General features: G+C 43.6%; 1 protein-coding gene across 1 annotated transcript; it reads right to left on the bottom strand.

The window, feature by feature from the left end:
- Positions 1 to 4: 4 nt before the first annotated feature.
- Positions 5 to 19,111, bottom strand: LOC149281913 (ATP-binding cassette sub-family C member 3-like). The gene is made up of 31 exons (XM_089498893.1): positions 19,067 to 19,111; positions 14,466 to 14,642; positions 14,080 to 14,205; positions 13,657 to 13,794; positions 13,307 to 13,432; positions 13,085 to 13,146; positions 12,608 to 12,736; positions 11,523 to 11,741; positions 11,165 to 11,342; positions 10,579 to 10,740; positions 10,348 to 10,440; positions 10,026 to 10,229; positions 9,470 to 9,616; positions 8,940 to 9,027; positions 8,606 to 8,672; positions 7,812 to 7,938; positions 7,561 to 7,737; positions 7,063 to 7,230; positions 6,045 to 6,228; positions 5,835 to 5,937; positions 5,422 to 5,572; positions 5,047 to 5,254; positions 4,480 to 4,790; positions 3,830 to 4,029; positions 3,100 to 3,226; positions 2,694 to 2,795; positions 2,196 to 2,342; positions 1,374 to 1,532; positions 976 to 1,142; positions 418 to 612; positions 5 to 113 (listed from the first exon to the last, which is right to left on the bottom strand). The coding sequence occupies exons 1-31, from the start codon at positions 19,109 to 19,111 to the stop codon at positions 5 to 7; spliced, it is 4,596 nt and encodes a 1,531-aa protein (XP_089355019.1).
- Between the last annotated feature and the right edge of the window lie 948 nt (positions 19,112 to 20,059).

The raw sequence follows: 20,059 nt of genomic DNA, 5'->3' as shown, positions 1-20,059 counted from the left end.
AGATTTACGCTAATCCGGCATCTTTTGCCATTCCATAAAAGATTCCTTTTGAGGCGATGAGGTTGGTCGGAGTGTCGAATTCCGCGATTTTCCCTTTGTCAAGGACAAGGACTCTGGAAATAATAACATTCCATTATTAATGAATTTCACAATAAAGTAGATTAAGGAAATTATGGGCGAAAACTCAAGTAATGCCGCCGTTACTTTTTTTTTTGTTAAAAACGTAATGCAATTTCCGCTCATATGTTATTAACGTTGCACGTTTTGGCCCAATTTTGGTTTTCTAGCATAATTTGGAAATTCAATTGAATTTTTTTCTTCTAAATAGCTTGGATTTGCATACTAAAGGTTATTTTGGGGAAAATATTCCGAATCCAACCCTTTTCGGCCATGGCGTGATTGGAGACGTTCCTTTACCTGGTGTAGTCCATGATTGTGTTGAGTCTGTGCGCGATGGTCAGCACCGTGCAATCCTCAAACTGGGTTCTTATCGTCATCTGTATGAGGTCGTCGGTCTCCAGGTCGATCGCTGCCGTGGCCTCATCTAGTATAAGTATCCGTGTTTTGCGTAGCAACGCTCTCGCCAAACACACAAGCTGCCGTTGGCCAACGCTGGAAAAAAGAAACGAGAATTTCCAGGAAAGAATAAGATAAATAATAATTTAAAAACATGATCGAGAAATGCGTACAGAATTTGGCTGTTAGATAAACGTTGGACTGGTGACAAAAGACGAGCCTGTGATGTCATAAATTCCTTCTGCTCATTCATTGAGCAAAAAAAAAATAATAAAAAAAAAAAAAATACATAAAAAATAACATTTTTTTTTAATTATTTTATCTCTTTTTTTATCGCGCTTCTCTTTTGAGCAACAATTTTTGCTGTTTTTCCCTCAGAAAAATGCAGAAGGATCTTAGATCCGGCAAATTTCCTTCTTCACCGCGTGTTCTTGCCGGTGACAATTAAATAAAGCGTACCTCAGATTCTCTCCCCCTTCTGCGCACTCGTGTTCCAGCTTGTTGGGTTGGCTGGTGACAAATTTCTTTAAATTTGAGAGCTCGAGGGCTTTCCAGATTTCGTCTTCCGAATATTTATCGAAGGGATCGAGATTCATCCTTAAGGTTCCAGAAAAGAGCACTGGGTCCTGATGAGAGATGAGGGTTATTAGATCTCCTCTGTATCTTTAATCTGTTTCCCATCTCCTATCGGGATTATTCTGAATTCCCAATTGGTCGACCGATGGCAACCGACAGAGATCACTGACAGTAACTCTGGATGAGGTCTGTATGCTTTTCCTGTATGGTGCGTGACCCAGGCTTGACGGACAGGCCAACCATCTCAACAACTTTTTCCAGTAACAATCTGTAAATCTTACCTGCGGAATTATGGTCAGCATGGATCTCAAGTCCTGCAGACCGATTTCCGAAATATTCACCCCGTCTATCTTGATAATTCCTTCGGCGGCTTCCAAAATCCTAAAAAGGCAAAGAGTCATCGATGATTTTCCGGCTCCAGTCCTTCCGACAATCCCAACCTAAAAAAAATGAACAGAATAGTGACAATGATAGAATTAAACAAAAAAAAATCTTTATAATATTTTACATTTTATCAGATACTCAAAATACATAATGTTTAGTTTTCAATTTTTCCCATCCATTTGTATGAAGAATATTGGCCATTTAAACAAAGCTATCCATGCAGGTGAAAGAGGACATAGTTGAGAATAGTTTATATTGGGGACAGACTCAAAACATGACAAAATACAAAATAATTATAGGGGAAAACAATACGTGAAACTTTGTTTTCTACCCCTAACAAATATATGTGTATACACAGACACAGAGAACAATTGTTTCCGGGTTGTTGGGGGAACCAAATGAAGTTTGCGTTTGCTCTGAGGAGCACTTCCTGTGGAGTTGATGCAGCAATGAATGGTAGAAACATGCTGCTGAGCAGCTGATGTGCAGAAAATAACATGGCGTGTTTAAAACATCCATAAAACTTTCACATGTTTACTTGAGAACGTCATATAATGTTCTAGTGTACAAGAGAAACATGCGTTTCATGACGTTCCTTTGATTTTTTTATCTTTGAGTCCATGAAGTCTGAGGGATGATTTGGTCAACCGGCAACCTTGCCCAACTGGCGCGTTTCACATCAACGTCACCTTGATACAATGAACCCCCCTGCCATTTACCTTTTCTCCGCCTTTGACTCTCAGGTCCAGGTTCTTCAGCACGAGGTCCAGGCCCGCGCGGTAGCGGACGGAGTAATTTATCAGTTCCAGTTCTCCTTGGCTTGGCCAGTCCTTTGGCGGTCTCTTATCTTCAATAATCCAGGGTGCCTTGGGAAAATAAATCATTAACCATACGATAACCAAAACAAAGGGGCCGAGTGAAACCGTAAGCGGAGATATTCTGCCTTTACTTGGGCTTCAAGAGATAAAAAGCTAAAAATAATCAGGGTTTTTTTTTTAAAAAGGAAACTGGGTGACTTTTCAGCGTAAAATATGTTTACCGAATTACACGGAGAATAAAAGAGTTCATTAACGTTTTTTCAACAAAGAATCTCAATCAATTTATACAGATTCGGGCTCCATGAGTGAAACTCATTAAAAACAGTTTTCTTTATACATTAATGATTTTTTTAATGTTGTTTTTTGTGTGCATTAATGTTTTTATTGTTTAAAACAAACCTCTGTTTCAGTTTCTGAATATTCTTTAACTCTTTCAACGGCCACGATGTTGGTCTCAAGGTCAGACGTCATCCGCACCATCCAGTTTAAGGACATTGTCACCTGCAGGGAAAATCAGTTCGGGGGTCATGGAGAGACAGCTTGTAAAAGTAGCAGAGATCACAGATCAATGGCCAGTGCGGGCAACACAAGGCAGAAGTCAGGGCAGGTGGAAAAACATTCAAAGAGAAATAGAGGTCAGGGTAGGTACAAGAAAGGAGAACACAAAGACATACAGCAGAGGTCAGGGTAGGAACACAAAGGTATAATATAAAGAGATAGAGCGACGGTCAGGGTAGGAAAATGAAGGTAAAAGTAAAGAGATACAGCAGAGGTCAGGGCTATATATAAAAGGCATAGGCGATACCTGCAATGCATAGGACACAGAGAGTCCCACCACCCCGGGGCTAAGCGATTCCCGGCCGATGACAGCAAACAGAGCGGCAAAGAGAACCACACAGTTTCCAACAAACTCCACGCGGATTCCCAGCCACCTGTCACGGGAAGAAGCCAGCAGATTAACACATTTATTACCCCCCCCCCGGCTGGCTTTTAAACTTTAGGGGTAAATAAGAACATTGGGGCATTTAGTGCACAGCTGATGTAATTAACACAATGGGATTGCACCAATCAGCAGAAGCGGCCATCATTTACCTTTAACAACGTCTAAAAATCAAACTCCGAGGGAGAGGAAGAATGTGTCCAACAGATAAGGGGAGAGTTGTAGAGAGACAGGAGATGCAATGTTTCTGGAATCCAGAGAGCAAGAAATATAGCAGAAACTAAGAAAGACAAGAGGGGGAAGTCAGCAAAATAATCCTAAAAAGTTACTGTGCAAAAAAAAATCATAAATAGGGGAAAAAGGGAACGAGGAGATCAGAAGCAAATGACGAGAAAGAATGAATCAGGAGACGCTGATGTGTCCGACGTAGGGGTGCAATCCCAAATTACCAGCAAACTTCCTACATTATGGGACCACCACAGCTCCCTGCTTAGTGAACAAGCCCCGTGTGACGTTATCCCAAAGGCTCTTTATCAATAAAACTTCTGTATCAACGAGAACTCAACCTCAATGGCTCAGTGACATAAATCCATACCTGTTTGATACAATCCCAGGGTAATAGCTTTTCTGGTTTCCATCCACTTTGCTGTCACTCAATGAGATGAAGCTGCTTTGCCTGCCGTACGCTCTGATAACGCTGGCGCCCGTAACCGTTTCGGAAAAATGGGAATAAATCGGCGACCGGCTGACCGACTCCAGGCGTTTCAGTTGCCGAGAGGTGGCGACGTAAAATCTCTGGAACAAGGAGACGATTTGAGGGCATTTACTGGCCGGTAAACCATGAAGCACTTCAGAGACTATTCCTCAACCAATTAACATAACAGACCCACAAGGCTCACCACTATGTGGCAACCGGGGCTCTTTGATGGTTTTAGAGTCAAGAAAGTCTACAGAAGCCAGTAATGCCTGTTAGACTTTGTAGACTTTGCTGATATCAACAAGAAGGTCCACGGAAGAAGAGGTGAATACACAAGCTGGGCGACTGGATGGAGCTACAAACACAACAGCTTCACTCTCTTTGACCTTTGACATTCTTTGGGTCGGATACAACTATCACAATACCCACAATGTGCCCGGTAGAGAGATCACACAGCCTAGTTAAATTATACCAGTGAGGAAGAAGATGTTTGTCGAAGTTCTATGGAAGATCCACCAGACTTTGTCTTCAGATGCGAACCGACTTACCTGCACAAAGAAATAGATGAAGGCGAGTGGAATAATGACCACGGCAAAGAGCGGAGTACTGGACACGATTACAATAGTTGTCGACAGTGATGTAAAAAAGGTGGCCAGGAACATTAAGAAGGTTGGCGGGATCACCTCGTCGATCACGTAAATATCTTTGGAAAACCGGTTGATAATGCGACCGATCGGCGTTGTGTCATAGAAAGACTGCGGCGTGTGGAGTTTGTTGACTAGCAGGCCTGCGTGCAGCTTTCGGGCAGCTCCGATACCGGCGATCGCGAGCGTGAAGGATGATGTCATCACCAGAAGACCTGACGGAAAGAAGAACAACTGAATTTGGTTAGGTGATAAGTGAAAATAAATAAATAAATGACGTAGTGGGCAATGCCAGTAAGTGCCTGGAAAGCACTGGGGTATAAACAGAAGGATATGAGAAATACCTGCCAAGTGGGGCCATACGACCATTAAAGAGCTGGCTACCCAAAGGACTTTATTGGAAGGAGACCCAGAAGGGTAGAAAGAGTGTTGAGAGATCTATCATGGAAAATAAATCTCCAGACACCTTACCCTGAAGTAATCCCAACGCCGCGTACACTCCAACGCGCATCTGCGTGTTCTGCTGGGTTCCATTGGTAACCGGCTCGTTGGTCCAAGCACTAAGCCACACATTGGCCCCGATGGCTGCCGCGTTTTGGCAGGCGTATAGGAAACATATGAAAAACGAAACCACTAGGCCCACTGCTTTGATGTATTGCCAAAATACCGTCATTTTTACCTAAAATACAGAAAATGATTTATGTTGGTACCAAAAATATGTTTTTATTGTGTGACAAACAAATCTAAACTTGGACTTCAATGTAACCGTGAGGAACGGATGGGGGTAACACAATTTGCCGCAGGCACGGTAGTTGGTTTGGTTTCCATGATACTCGGTAAACCTACCGTTCCCGTTTCTGTTGTTTCCGCCTGGATTAGCTTTTCCACGGGAGGTTTTTTGGCAGACATGGTCTCCGACATCTTTCTCTCGCAAATTCTCCTCCTCATTGATGTTGTGTGGAAAGACTCCCCTTCCGAAGACAAGACGCTGATTTGCCTAAAAAAAGGAAAATTTTATCTTTTTTTCTAGAATGATTCAAATTCTGGATGAATACAAGTCATAACCTTAAATGAACGCATGGCGCAATGGTCAAAAAATGTGTGTTTTAGGATTACATCATCAAATGAGGATGACATCATCGAACATTCAGTTTCTGGTCTAATATAAACATTGCTCTGGAACCCTAACCCTGTGTAGCTCACATTTGAAGAACCACAACCACATCCATTTTATACCCGTAGACTCTACTAATCCTTACCTGAGGAACTTCTTGCGGGCTTCGTTAGCAACGGGTTCGTTATCTACCAGGTCTGTGTGGTTGCTGAGAGTTTCTTCTGCCAATAACACCTCCTCTTCATCTACTACCGAAAGAGAATGTAAATAGTCAACGCCCGCATATATTATTATTATAAACACATAGACGCATCCCACGGGAGTTCCCACCACGGCCACGGAGGCCGCCAATTACTTGTGATGTCTTCTTCCTCCACGTTATCATCGAAAGCGTAATTCCGAAGAAATTCAGCGAAAGCGCCGTTCTGCTTCATCAGCTCCTGATAAGAACCCGTTTCGGAGACCTTGCCGTCCACGATGACCACGATGTGATCGACTTGTGGCAGGAAGCTGATACCGTGAGTCACCAGGACCCTGGTCTGCAAAGTCAACATGTAACGCGTCACACATGGTCATGTATGGTCGTTGGGTCATACGTAAGATGGCGGCCACTAGAACGCAAGGAAGTTCATCTAACATTCATACACAAGATGACAGCCCCCCTCTTCATTTGGATGATTGGTGTCAGACCCACGGAGGCTAATTTCACAATGGCTAAGCTAAAATATGGTTTGTATTTTAGTAACCATGGTAACACTTCATTATATTGTACATTATTTTTTAAGGCGTTGTGAAAAGAGAGATCTACACCTCCTCGCCCCACAAATTCACCGGATCGCCCCCATGACGTTGTGACTAAAACGAAAAATGGCCGCTTCCTGTTGCTTTTCAACGTTTAGTCTGACCGTGGTATTTAAAGATTGTCGTTATCTCTGCTAATAAACAAAAGCAGCAGGGAAAAAATACACACTTTTTATTGATCATTAAAATATTTTTCTAAATCCTAATTGTGGGTCAGAGTTCTCAATGTGGAGCAATCACCATGGAAACATGGAACATTCCGTCTAATTGCTTCATACCGAGGAAGAAAAACCCGGTGAGCTGGTTGTCCTCCCCGGCCGCATTTACTGATTTTCCGCCATTAACGTCGATCTACGTGAAATCCTTAAACGAATTTTTTGTTTTCGTCCGGCCTGTAAGTTAATTCTGTTTATCTGAGAGCTCCCGGGGGCATTCTTCTGTTTACGTAACCGTGTTTACTTATTACATGTGTTCCATATAAACCTATCACTCACGCTTACTATTGGAAGGTAACAGAGCCAGAATGTGGTTTCGGCGGTAAATATTTCTTCAAACTTCACTTAGCGACTCACTTTTCCTCTAAGCAAACCATCAGGTCCAATCACGTTATCAAAAATGTGTTTGGCCACATGAGCGTCCACAGCCGAGAGCGGGTCGTCAAGGAGGTAGACATCGGAGTTGCTGAAGACAGCTCGGGCGAGGCTCACTCGCTGCTTCTGGCCTCCAGACAGGTTGATTCCCTGAAGTACAAACAGAGCCAACAAACTTACCGAATGTTTACCGAGCGGACGGAGATGCGCCTAATATTTTATTAGGCTCTTACGCCGCTCATATGTAGGGACATTGGGGTCCTTCTGCCTGGTGCTGCAATTTAGTGTTTAATTCCCACCCGTTTGTTTTACTCGTCTTCCAAGATAACTGACATTGGAATAATAGTCAACAACTAGAACGAGTATGGATTGAAATGTCCTAATGGCAGCCCATTGACCACAAACGTCATGGAGTTACGGACGGCAGAAGATCTACACGGGCCGTCATGTGCTATTGCCTTAAATCCGAGTATCTAGTACCTTTTCACCAATCTCAGTTTGGTCTCCTCCAGGAAGGACCTCCAGATCGGTCACTAGCGCGCACGCTTCCAAAACCTTCTTATAGTTCTTCTCATTTGCTGGACGGCCAAACAGAATATTGTCCTTTAACGTAGAATTCTGTATCCAAGCTTGCTGGGACACGTACGCTACGGAACCCTAAAAACAAATAAAAGTTAGAAAGTCACAGGAAAATCTTTTCGTATTCCTGCAGAAAGGAGAATCGCACCAACCCGCACGGAGACATCTCCCTCCATTTTTTCCATCTCTCCAAGTAGAGCCGACACCAGAGAGGACTTCCCACATCCGACGTGGCCAACGATGGCAACCAGAGATCCAGTTGGGACGATCAAATTGATACTAAGAATTAAACAAAGAGGTTTTAGAGTACATCCCTAACCCAGATACCTGAATCCAGACTATTTCCTAACAGATATGTCTGTGTCTGTCTCAGGAGCCGTGGATGGGGTCACGGGGTGCTACAGTCTATGTTTCACACTTTATTTTATGTCTGGTGAACATTCTAAAAAAGAACCTTCCATATGGACTCTACACCTAGCATTCATTCACCGTGACACGCCGGGATTCTATAGACCCATCCCGCCATGCTCGCTAAACGCCTGCATTAGTACCTTGGGAACATAGTATCTCGTAGGGAACATGATTATTGGCATATGTGGTTTTTATAAAGCTCCTGTGAATTGGTAGGGGGGTGAAGAGCATCTCGTTTGTGATGAACTGAAGACTGAAGATATGGAGATGCCTCTCCGTCACAACGTTAAATATACCCTCGGATACTTGGGGCAAATAAACAGTGTAATGGGAGGGGGTAATGAGATGGGATGTAGGAAGTAACCCAGGAAAAGAGAGAATGGGGCTATTGGGAATATGGACCAGAATGTCAATTCTACCAACCCAAGGGCAATTTAACCCAGAGAACCAGAAATACACAATACAAAAGAGAGCGGGGGTAATAACAGGGGGTAATAAGATGCACACACATCGAGGGGTATAGGCGGTATCTTACTCGTGCAGGATGGCTTCGTTATTTTTGGCCCAGCTAAACGTGCCGTTCCGTATCGTGATAGCGTTTCCTGTCAAAAGCATTTTTATTAGAAAATAAGTTATTCTTCTATACATAATTATCAGAGGCTTCATTATTAATTGTCAAGAAAATATAATATTACCAAAAAAAAAACATCCGCCGGCCTCAATACTAAATTATTTAATTATTTAATGCATTAAGTTTAACTAATTGAATTTAATTCATTAAATCTCGTTTCATTCATCAGTTCATTCATTAATTAGTGTCATCAGTCAAAGCCGTGAAACGCGTCCGTAGTTTTAAGGATTTATGTTACCAGGTATTGTTTTTTCTTTATTGACTGAATTCAAGTCCAGTTCATCATTAGCGAGAAAGTTCTGGATTCTTTTTACGGACACACTTGCCTAAAAACAATTAAAAATATAAAAAAAACCCATTTAAATACATAAATAAAAGGACAAATGTATACATTAACCAGACGTTACCATTTAAAATTAAAGGTAAATATGATCAAAAAGGTGAAATTTTCACTTTTGGCAAGCAGGTATTTTTTTTTTAATACTTTATTGCATTTTAATCCCTGGAGAACAGGATTAATGATCACATGACATCAGAAATAATTGGAAAATAATTAATAATTTATTCTGAAAAATCCTTAGTAATTGAAACTATAGAGAAGCTACAGGCATTGTCAAAAGTAGACATTTTGGTACATTTTTTGAAAATATGAATTTTATGTAAATATTTACTTTATGCATTTTAAAGATTGATCCATTCAGAGTTTAAAGTTCTAGGATATTTAAGAAAAAAATATTAATAATTATATAAAAATTCCTATTTCCTTACCTGTGCAAGATTGCTGATGACTTGAGGTAGCATGTTCAACGGGAATCTTAGAATATTAAACAGAGACAGGGACACGAAGGCTTTCTCGGCATCAAGGATATTGTTTTCATCAACTGTCACGTAAACAGCAAATGTCGTCAAAGCCACCTAAAATTGATTCAATTAATAAAATATGTTATAAATATTTCACAGGAACGGATAACATATAGATAGAAAAAAAGAACTGAAAGGTGTTCGTTATGAGACATCATGTTTTATCTTTTCTGGTTGGCGTTACAATGTATCAATTATATTTTAACGCATCGTATTTTTTTCAGAAAATTAAATATTTAGAAAAGATAAAAACCCAACAATGTTGGTTATTTCTGTTACTAACAGTTGACCATATTTAGGTTAATATGAAATTTTTCTTGGCAGTAAGAGCGGTTAAGGTGTAGAATCCACTGACCTTTGCCAATACCTTTCAAGAAGGATTTAGTAGAACAAATACTTTATTTCATAATTTTTTTCATTTATTTTCATTTGAATTTAAAGACTAAATGCGTGAAGAACTTACCAAGAACGGTGCGCTGGTCCACGCGAAGGTGGACAACGCGTTGAGATACGCCGACTTCTTTAAAACGTTCAGTTCTTTGCTTCTAATTTCCAGAACTTTTTGCTCAAACGAAGGTTCCCAGGCATACAGCTTCAGCACCTTAATGCCATTTAGGATCTCGTTCATCAGTTTGATTCTGGAGTCCTTATATTGCATTTGCTCGACCTACAAATATCGACGAAAAAGTAGGTGAACCCCAGGAAAGCTGGGTGCTTACAGACCCCAATATGGCTGCGGAAGATCTATTTCCAGCCTTTGTTACTATGTTACTGCCCTCTCTTACTTGAAATGCCCGCGTCTTCATGGCTATAAACGCATTGATGGGAATGAGCAGGACCATTACCGCGACCCCAGCAAGAACGGACGGACCCAGAGCCTGCGGAAAACAATAAAACAACATGTGATACGTTTGCCATAATCTACAAAAGTAGACCCTCCAAACCCACCATCCGAGAGGTCGTATCTCTCTATAGGGAGACAATTCTTAAGGATCAAAGGTTCCCCGAGCAGTTACCTGCCATAGGAAGTACAGAGCCAGGCATATCTGCAGCGGCGCCGACCACAACATATTTAGGAAGGTCGTCAGATCCTGGAAGCGCTGGGCGTCCACAGACATCAGGTTCACTATTTCCCCAACAGTAGAGGATCTTTTTGCTGCGTTCGTGATGACCAAGGACTAAAAAAATGAGAAAGAGCAAAAAATAAGCTAAACTGTGATATGTGCTGCTACTCGTGAAGTCATCCACTCAGGTCCCGTACGTAACGCATCAAATGCTATGTATGGTATTTGGGCCCATTGAACATTTAGTCTCTCTAATTAAGGGCAATAAAAGAGTAAAAAATAATGTATCTATACAGACTGGGTCCTACAAACCTTCAAGAACTAGAGGCTGATGTTTGGGAGAAGCCACCCACGTGTCACCTCGTACTGGACCTTAACCTGAGTAACTACTTCCTAGATCTCTTTGCATGTCTACGATTGGATTTAATCCAACAGAATCCAATGATACATTGTTTCTCAGCCACCGTTTGCAAATGGTTTCTGCTGGTTGGATTTATTCCTGATTAATGTTCCAGATCAGGAATTCCCTCAGGGCTACCTTTCTGTAGATGATGCCAGTTATAGCGCTTCTCAGCCTCATGCCCGTCACAAAGCAGTACTGGAAATGCTGGTGGAGAATTAGCGTTTGGGTCAGAGACGAGAGGAACATCAGAGCAGCGATACAGAATCCCCACCACACCGGCGCGTTTTTGTCCTTTATGAACTTAATGAGGACGCTAAAAAGAATAGGAAAGGGAAATAATTCATTGATACATCAATCATTTTTTAACATCTTCCACTTTCTAAAATGATTAGTGTTTCCCACCATTTATTTATGAGCTGACAGGTAGACATTGAGCATTCTCTGGCAGGTATTGGTGTTCTTAGTCTATAGGGACACCTAGAACATAATTTACCTCAATAATTGTGGGTTCACAAAAGAAAGCAGATCCTGAAAAAGCTTGAACAGAGAACCGATTAGAAAGAACGGCCCGAATGCTATTAGCAGCACTTTTATGAAGGATGGCTCTTTCTGCTTCGTGTTGTTGACAATCAGGACATCTGATTCATTCGCTTTTTCGTCCGCGTGGTTAACGGTGGCTTCCTGATTCTTGCTGTATTTCACAGGCATGTTCCTGAAATACAAGATAAATGTAACACTTATCACAAAAACACCCTTCGATGGAGACTTTATCATCCCAACTGGCCAATGTTCAGGTCAATGGTCCCATGGTCAATGGTCAGGGGGTCACTGGTCCCACGGTTAATGGTCAGGGGATCATTGGTCCCACGCTTTGAAGAATGAGCCCGATGGCATCAAGGTGGTTTTGCTGCATGTTCTTCAGGATTAATAAAAAGGCCAGAATTCATGGACTTGGTGGACTTTGGTCATTATCTGCTCTCACCTTGTTGCTGAATGTAACTCATTCCTTTACATCTCATATTCACACACACATACATGCTATTCATTTGTGCCCCCCCCACATTTTTTTACTTAATAATTGTCATCTAGCAAGGACTGTTTAATGGGTGCCACAAGGTTACTTAGTCCTCTTAAACGGAAAACAGAACTCTGTAACATCTACTTCTCTTTTTCAGTTAAAAGACATTTAATAAAATGCAAAGCACGTATTTCAATGTTTATTGACCCCAATGTAAGAACAGATGTAAAGGAATGAGTACAATACGCCGTCGGGCAATAAACATAGTTATCTTATCTCTACCGGTAATTATTAAAGTAGTGATAGTCGTGGAATGAAAGCTGTTGTTCATGAAACCATAAAGTCAATAGAAAGTTGTCAGAATTCCCGTGGCTTTCCATACTCAGTAATTAAGATGATAGAATGCTGTACATTTACCCCCATTGGACGTCGGACCTTCGGAGACAATAGATGGATTAGGCCATGTCTGTCTAAAAGGCTTCATACACAGCTTTATAAATCGGGATCGAGGATACAATGTAACAAAGCACAGTAACATGGGGATCCATCCCAAAAGATACCTGATCCTGTTCTTCTCTTTTTCCCATTCTTTAATAAGTTTGGACACAACTACTTTGGACGTGTCTTGTTCTTTAAGCGCCCAAAGATCTTTATCTTCAAGAGGTCGTTTGTAGCCCAGTGACGCCATCCTAGAAGGAAAATCCCCCAAAAAGTGTTCACAGATAAGAAGTGTGAAAAGAGAAAGGTCTCTTACAGGTTGGGTAAGTTCTTGTGAGCCTCAAACTCATAAAGCCAATTGGTGGACAACCAGATCTCACTCACTGGTCATCGCCCCCTTGGTGGCTCAGGAAGCCCCTTCATTCCTTCACTTTCAGAAAACTCCATAATCTGCTAACCCTTTAACGTTAAGGCTGTGGGACCACCGCCTTTCTGCTCAGAAGACCCCATTATCAATGACTTACATCTCTAAAGGATTCTGCATAAGTCCCAGGCAGCTATTGACTAATTCATGATATTACACTCATTCGCTCGCTTACTTGGTAAACCACCAAAACGTTAATCTCGATAGAAAACCAGCTTCCATTTCTGGGCACGGATTCTGCAGGTAAAACCAAAAATAAAACCAGCCTTTAGTCAAAATGGTGAAAGCCGATTTCATAAACTTCATCTTATCTTTTGTTAAAATGATCACATTTCCATTTTTTTGGTTAAGATGGATATTTTGAGGGCTGGAACCTCTTCTTGAATTCTAGACTTACCGACTCAGCGCTGACCGGGGAGAAGAACGGCCGAGCGTCTTTAAAACACGAGAGAAGGAATTCCACGATGATCAATGAGAAGTAAATATAGAACGTGGTGAACCTGAACTTATCCTTGATGTAGCCCTGGGAAGAAACGGGCGTTTAGAGAGGGACCGAGGGACCATCTATTTACTGACATTCTCCTGCCTTATCCGACCCCAAAACTAAAAATTATGGCATTTCTATCAAGGATTTACCAACTTCTCCTTAATTTTGGGTCATTTGGAGCAGAAACGTCTCCAGGACATCTCCAGAAGGTCTAACATCTCATCGTAAACAGAGATGCGACCCTTTTCTTTTTTTTTTACCTCTCTTACGGTAACAATTATCCTGGACCGGAAGGGGATTATGGCGCACAACGTGGACAGGAACCAGAAGATGATGAGGACCCCCGACGACTGGACTCCTCTAAGCCTTTCGTACTGAATTAGGAGGGTTGCTAAAATCTGGAAGGGAAAAAAATGAGGCAAAAATACAAGATATAAGAAAAACACGGTATGGACCAGGTAGGAAGTGGGTGGATAACAGGTAAACCGGACACAGTATGGACCAGGTAGGAAGTGAGTGGATAACAGGTAAACCGGACACGGTATGGACCAGGTGGGAGGGGGGTGGATAGCAGGTAAACCGGACACGGTATGGACCAGGTGGGGGTAATGAGGGCATTTATCCCCCCCCCCAGAGGTTTTCTGTAACTTCTCAGGTTCTAGGAACAGACCGTTGGGACTTACCATAGTGATACCAAGTATCAGCGGTGTTACAAAGTATACCGGAGGCGGACTATCATTCTGGGCAAGCTCATGGAAGGAGAAAAACATGTCCGACCAGCATGTGATCCACAGTACCAACCCGAGCAGCTGCGGAACAAAACACAAGTGTTACGTTCTAGATTAACATCCGGCAGCTCGGAACCCAGCAGTACTAAATTCTGTCTGGATTCAGGTGTCCCAAGTGCGTTATATTACATTTATCAACATTAAACTGCGATGGCTGCTCCCTAAACCATTCCTCCAATTCACCCACATTCAGCAATTTAGAGAGAGATAATGGGGAGGAATAACCATGCAGATCCTGGGAACGGGGAGTCCGTAACGTGTGGGATTTCAGGAACTCTTACCGTTTTGACCTTGTTTAGCATAGACAGCACAATGTATCCCCTCCGGTTATATTTTAAATAAATGATATAAAACGGCAGGACCGTCCAGAGGTAGACACAAGGGATCCAGGCCACCACGGTGTTCTGGAAGCAGGGGGTCAGGTCGGGGTTATTTGTGTACAGAGTCAGGTTGGCGTCCTGCGAATCAGAGCAAGGGTTAATGTAAAACATGTTTATTCTTAGCTGCGCTAATGCGGGGTAGAATATGGGCGCGCGGGAGACGAGGGGTTAATGAGTTACTGCGCGTCGGTTTATTTTACAATTGTGTGTCGTTTCTGTGCCATCTGTCCAGTGATCAGGGAGAAAGTCCTGCAGCCGTTAGGGATTCGTTAGTCATTCACAGGGAGTCTTCTATCGCAGCCTGAGACGGGGTCCCCGCACCCCCCCGGTGTCCCCCCAGCGTCCCCCAGTGCCCCCCCAGCATCCCCCGGTGTCCCCCCCCAGCGTCCCCCGGTGCCCCCCAGGGGCCGTGAGCCGGCGCCTGCTCGTTAGAGTGTCCTCGGGGCTTCTTTATGTTTCCTGGTGGTTGGGATACTTGTAGAAAGCACCGGCAGAGAAGAACGAGTCGGCCGCCCGGATTCTGGGTGCTTTTTTCGCCGTTATCGTATATCCCATGCGTGCTTCAACTCCTTCACAAATACTAACATCTACCACCTCCGCTGGAAGGGTATTCCATGCATCCACTACCACTTCGGTAAAGTAATATTTTCTTATCGCTCCCCTCCTAGCTGTGATCTGCCCCGTCACGCTCCATGATTGGGGAAAACCCATTTCCAGAATAGAACCGTATGTCTATCCCATACATCCCCTCGCTGTATTACCCTCTACCACTGCTGCTGGGAGGCTCTTCCATGTATCCACCACCCTAAAGAGTGATTGATTTAGGAGACTCCTGTCTAAACAAGCAGTACCGAGACGCCTCGGGGAGAGTCACTGCGATCAGTACTGCGAAACCCCCCAACGCGCCTGTCGATATATCCGCGGTCGCCATGGAGATATTTTCTCTCCGTAAAAAAGAGGGCACCCGACCGCATGGGGGCCCGGGCTCTGCGTTAATCAAACACGCCGAGGCGCGCCGGGCGCGATTTAATTACAGTCCTCGGAACACGCGGACGCTGCGAGGGAACACGCGGACGCTGCGAGGGAACACGCGGCTCTGCCGCCCCGCGGGGCTCTGACCTCACCCTCCGTGTTTACGTTTGGCGGGCGAAGCCGCCCTGTGGGCCACAGAGGGTTAATTTAACCGCGTAGTGACAGCCTCAGCCGCAACCCAGGCTTTGTTGAGCCATAATAGCGGGGGAGGGGAACAGCTTGTTCGGTGTTTATCCCCAGTTACCGAGACAATGGCTTGGAGTAACATCTGCCCGTCCGGCGCGGCCCCCGAGGGGGGGCGGGGTAATTACACCGAGGATGACATTTCTGTCAGCGTTCTGTAATAAAGTCATCGCGCGGGGGCTCGGCGGGCGATAAAAGATCCCTCGTTACCCTCCGTGTTCTGCCTTCAGCGCTGTGCTGCAGAAAAATATTTCTATTTTATTTATTTTCAGAAAAACTAATTTTTTTTTAATCCCATTATTGTCATTCGCTACATTGCAAAAATATAGATTTTTTTTTTTTTTTTTAGAAAAACCTTTTATTTATTTATTTATTTTGTAAAAAAAATATTTCCATGCCCTGCGTTGCAAATAAAATAAAAATAAATAATCCGACTGGAGGGCCGATTTTCTTTTTCTATTATTTAGATCTTTTATAAAATATATAGAATTTCCTTGCGCTCCATTGAAGAAATAAAAAATAAAATTATATATATTACAAAAAATATATTTTTTAATTAAACTATTTTTCGCCCTAATAGAATTTAGAAAATTAAAGAAAAAGAATGTTGCGTTCTGGGGAAAGCGTGATCATCTGGGACAATGAGAGAGACAGAGAGGGCGACAGGAGGGAAGAGAGAGACAGAGAGGGGGACAGGAGGGAAGAGAGAGACAGAGAGGGTGACAGGAGGGAAGAGAGAGACAGAGAGGGGGACAGGAGGGAAGAGAGAGAGACAGAGAGGGCGACAGGAGGGAAGAGAGAGAGACAGAGAGGGTGACAGGAGGGAAGAGAGAGAGAGAGAGACAGAGAGGGGGGCAGGAGGGAAGAGAGAGAGAGAGAGAGACAGAGAGGGAGGCAGGAGGGAAGAGAGAGAGACAGAGAGGGTGACAGGAGGGAAGAGAGAGAGAGAGAGACAGAGAGGGGGGCAGGAGGGAAGAGAGAGAGAGAGAGAGACAGAGAGGGAGGCAGGAGGGAAGAGAGAGACAGAGAGGGTGACAGGAGGGAAGAAAGAGACAGATAGGGGGACAGGAGGGAAGAGAGAGACAGAGAGGGGGACAGGAGGGAAGAGAGAGACAGAGAGGAGAGAAGTTTAGACCTGAGAGGGTGGTAGATAAGTGGGATGGCCTTCCAGCAGAGGTGGTAGAGGGTATTGAAATGCATGGGATGGGAATGTAAGGTCCCTTTAAACGGTAGACGCGGTAGAATGCGCGTGAAGAAGCTGGGGTGTAACGTGACGTTTAATGTGACATCAGTGAGAGTTCATTCCAGGCTCTACTACTGGAGGGGAAAGGAATCCGAGCCGTGTTTACACAGAACACGCAATCGCACCCTTTCCCTGCCGGACCCCAGCCGCACCTCCATGACTGCTGCAGACGAGACCTCGAGCTCCGCGCTCTCTCACCCGATTATTTTAGAAATCTCATTTTAGGGGAGATTCTCTTCTCATTGGTCGGCCCCCGGGATTCCCCAAGTTGATCTCTTTTCAGGGGACGTCATTAAAGAAACCGAGCTTGGTATATAGTGTGTGTGTGCGCATATATATGTGTGTGTGTGTGTAAGTGTAATGTGCGTTGTTACAGTGTAGCGTATGTGTGTAGCGTGTGTGTGTGTAGCGTGTGTGTGTGTGTGTAGCGTATGTGTGTAGCGTGTGTGTGTGTAGCGTGTGTGTGTGTGTGTAGCGTGTGTAGCGTGTGAAATCGGTAATAATTGTTCTTTCAAACAGGAGCCTTTTGTGTTAAGACGCCTGAGAAGGTTCCTCTCTTATCTCCAGATCAGTTATACGGAGACTTTTTTAGTGAGTTTGTTCTTTAAAAAGTCTGACGGCGCAGAAACCCAGAACCCGCCGGCAGATCGGCCCCCGGCGGCCCCCGTCTAGTCACCCGTTTCTCCCGCTGTAAAGACTCAAACCTTAATCAGTCGTTGGTCTCGTCTTAGATTCAGGAGCCGTATGTCTATCCCATGCATGTTTAATCCCCTCACTGTATTACCCTCTACCACCTCTGCTGGGCGGCTGTTCCACTTAACCACCACCCTATCTATGAATGACAGCAGACAATTAAGACCCAATCCCACCGAGCTTCTCAGCGCATTCTCTGCCCAGTTTCTAAAATCACAAAACAAACCGGCCTGCAAATTTATGGAGATTTATTATATTTAATAATATAATAAATAGATATTATTATGAATGATATTTTTGATAATATAAGAGGAAAATGACAATTTTTTGAGAACTAAATTCCCGATCTGCTCTTTAATATTTCTAACGCCAATTAATAATTATATAAATAATTTTATTTATTTTTTTTACGTTTTTTTTGGGTGGGGATCCAAATACGGCTCCTCGTCAAACATCACAAAATAAGTGATTACCTGGAAAAGTGAGGCGGGGGAAAAAAAGAACAAAATGCACCCTTTGAGTGCCGGATTCTGACACTTAATTTACGCAAAACACGTCCTAATTTACTGTCTGCTCTTTAAACAAAATGACTGAATATTAAAAAAAAAATAATGATAAAAAAAATGATGTGAAAAAAACCAAAAAAAAAACAAAAAAAACTCGTCTGCGAGGAGCGGAGAAAAGTTACAGAAACAGCAAAGTCATGTTTTTCTGGCAGAAAATAATATTTAGATTTAGCCTCTGGGCAGAGGAGGAGGAAAAAGCCACAAATGTAACATTTGGAAGGGAATGGTTCGTTTTCGGGAGGCTGCGTTTCATTAACCCCTGACTTCCCCCTGACTTCCACAATTATTGCGATATCTCGATTTACGCGATTTATTTATATATTCGCCGTATAACGCGCCAATCACAATTTGCTGTAAAAGCATAAAAGCGTATTTTTGCAGAGCAGCGTTTTTTAAAGATGTTCGCCTCGCTTGACTGTAAGCTCTTTGGCCCAGATTCATTGTAATCGCAGTGACATTCCGGATTTCCTTTGCTATCACGGGCGGCGGGTTATAATAATCTGGGGCAAAGGCGTTCCATAAAGTGACAAATTACTCTGCGTTACTGGTGCCAGTTAACCCTTTAAATGTCAGTGGGGTAAATGTCGCTTTACAATGCAGTTTTGCTCTAATTTACCCCCAAATGGGCGATACGTGGTTTTTCAGCCCCCCTCTTCGCTTTCCCTCCCCGAAACAGCTCAACGAAATATTAGAAATAATAATAATAAAAAAAAGGATTTAAATGAAATTTCCTCATCGGCGAGCGTCAGCTCCTACGGCTCACGCTACACTCGCGAGTCACTTACCCAGAATTTGGAGCCCAGCCTCCCAGATCCGCAAAATGCCTCCATGCTGCTAATAGCTCCTGGGGCAATATCTTTTAAATCCTCCGCTCCTCCTGCCCGTCAGCAGCCAGTCTCGCTGTCTCAGACACTCGGCACTAATGAAAGGCTTCTCGCAGCGTGTTACACGGGCTTGTGCCGTGGGTGTGTTTTTTTCTTGGTCATGACTGTTTGCGCTCCCCTTGGTCTCCTCCCGACTGCTTTCTTTTAACGGGTGGAGGCTCTCGTGTATTTTAGCATTTCCTGGTTTGTATGAAAACCTCCCCCCCCAAGCGAGAAATGAGCTGGGCTCCTCCTGTTATGATATCACGGATCCGGCATCCCATCTGCAGAAGCGAAGAAGAGGAAGCGCTCTGCGACCGGATCGCTTCCTCTGCGGAAATCGCCGGGGTTTTCAGCCTCCGACTGGGGTCGTAAACAAAAAAAATAAACCTCCGTGGACAGTCGGCTCGGCAGGTGCTTCTGTAACTCGTGGGGTGCAGCGTATGGTGATGACATCATTATTCCAAACAGTCCTGTAGCCTATCCAGAGGCTCGCGGGACGAGGGGGGTCTCTGCAACCCCCACCCCATCACCGGGAAATTAAAGAAAAAAAGTCACAAGAGTTTATCGGGTTCAATAAGAGAATTCTGCGTTTTCTAATTTTTGTAACAATGTTTCCACTCCTGCGCTAAATTCCAAGCCCCTCCGGCCGCGGGAATGGTGGGGACGGCGAAACGCGCCGGACGCTGATGTGACATTGTTTCGATGTTTCTGATTGCAACATCGGGGGAATTTCCTTTTTATTTTTATTTTCCATTGCGGAACGCGACGGCTGCACGAGTTACAATCTAACCCCCCCCGACTGTAGAGCGGCCTTCGTATATTTTGTATAAATTGATATAGAACCGATTTGGTTTTCTGAGTCCTCGGGATCTCCGTAATCCTGACCAACGTTACGAGAAATTCCTTTCACGC

The sequence above is a fragment of the Sceloporus occidentalis genome, unplaced genomic scaffold (assembly GCF_023333645.1).
Source record: "Sceloporus occidentalis isolate IW3139 unplaced genomic scaffold, rSceOcc1.0.p SCAF_126, whole genome shotgun sequence".
Taxonomy (NCBI): domain Eukaryota; kingdom Metazoa; phylum Chordata; class Lepidosauria; order Squamata; family Phrynosomatidae; genus Sceloporus; species Sceloporus occidentalis.
Note: the sequence above shows the minus strand (reverse complement) of the source record. Positions and strands in the feature narration are given on the sequence as shown.

Coding starts and splice junctions, on each gene's coding strand:
- LOC149281913 (XM_089498893.1), bottom strand. CDS start 19,111: ATGGAGGCATTTTGCGGATCTGGGAGGCTGGGCTCCAAATTCTGG. Junction 10,441..10,578: donor CTCTGTACTTCCTATGGCAG/GTAACTGCTCGG, acceptor TGTTTTCCGCAG/GCTCTGGGTCCGTCCGTTCT. Junction 4,791..5,046: donor GGCGTTGGGATTACTTCAGG/GTAAGGTGTCTG, acceptor TCTTTCCGTCAG/GTCTTCTGGTGATGACATCA.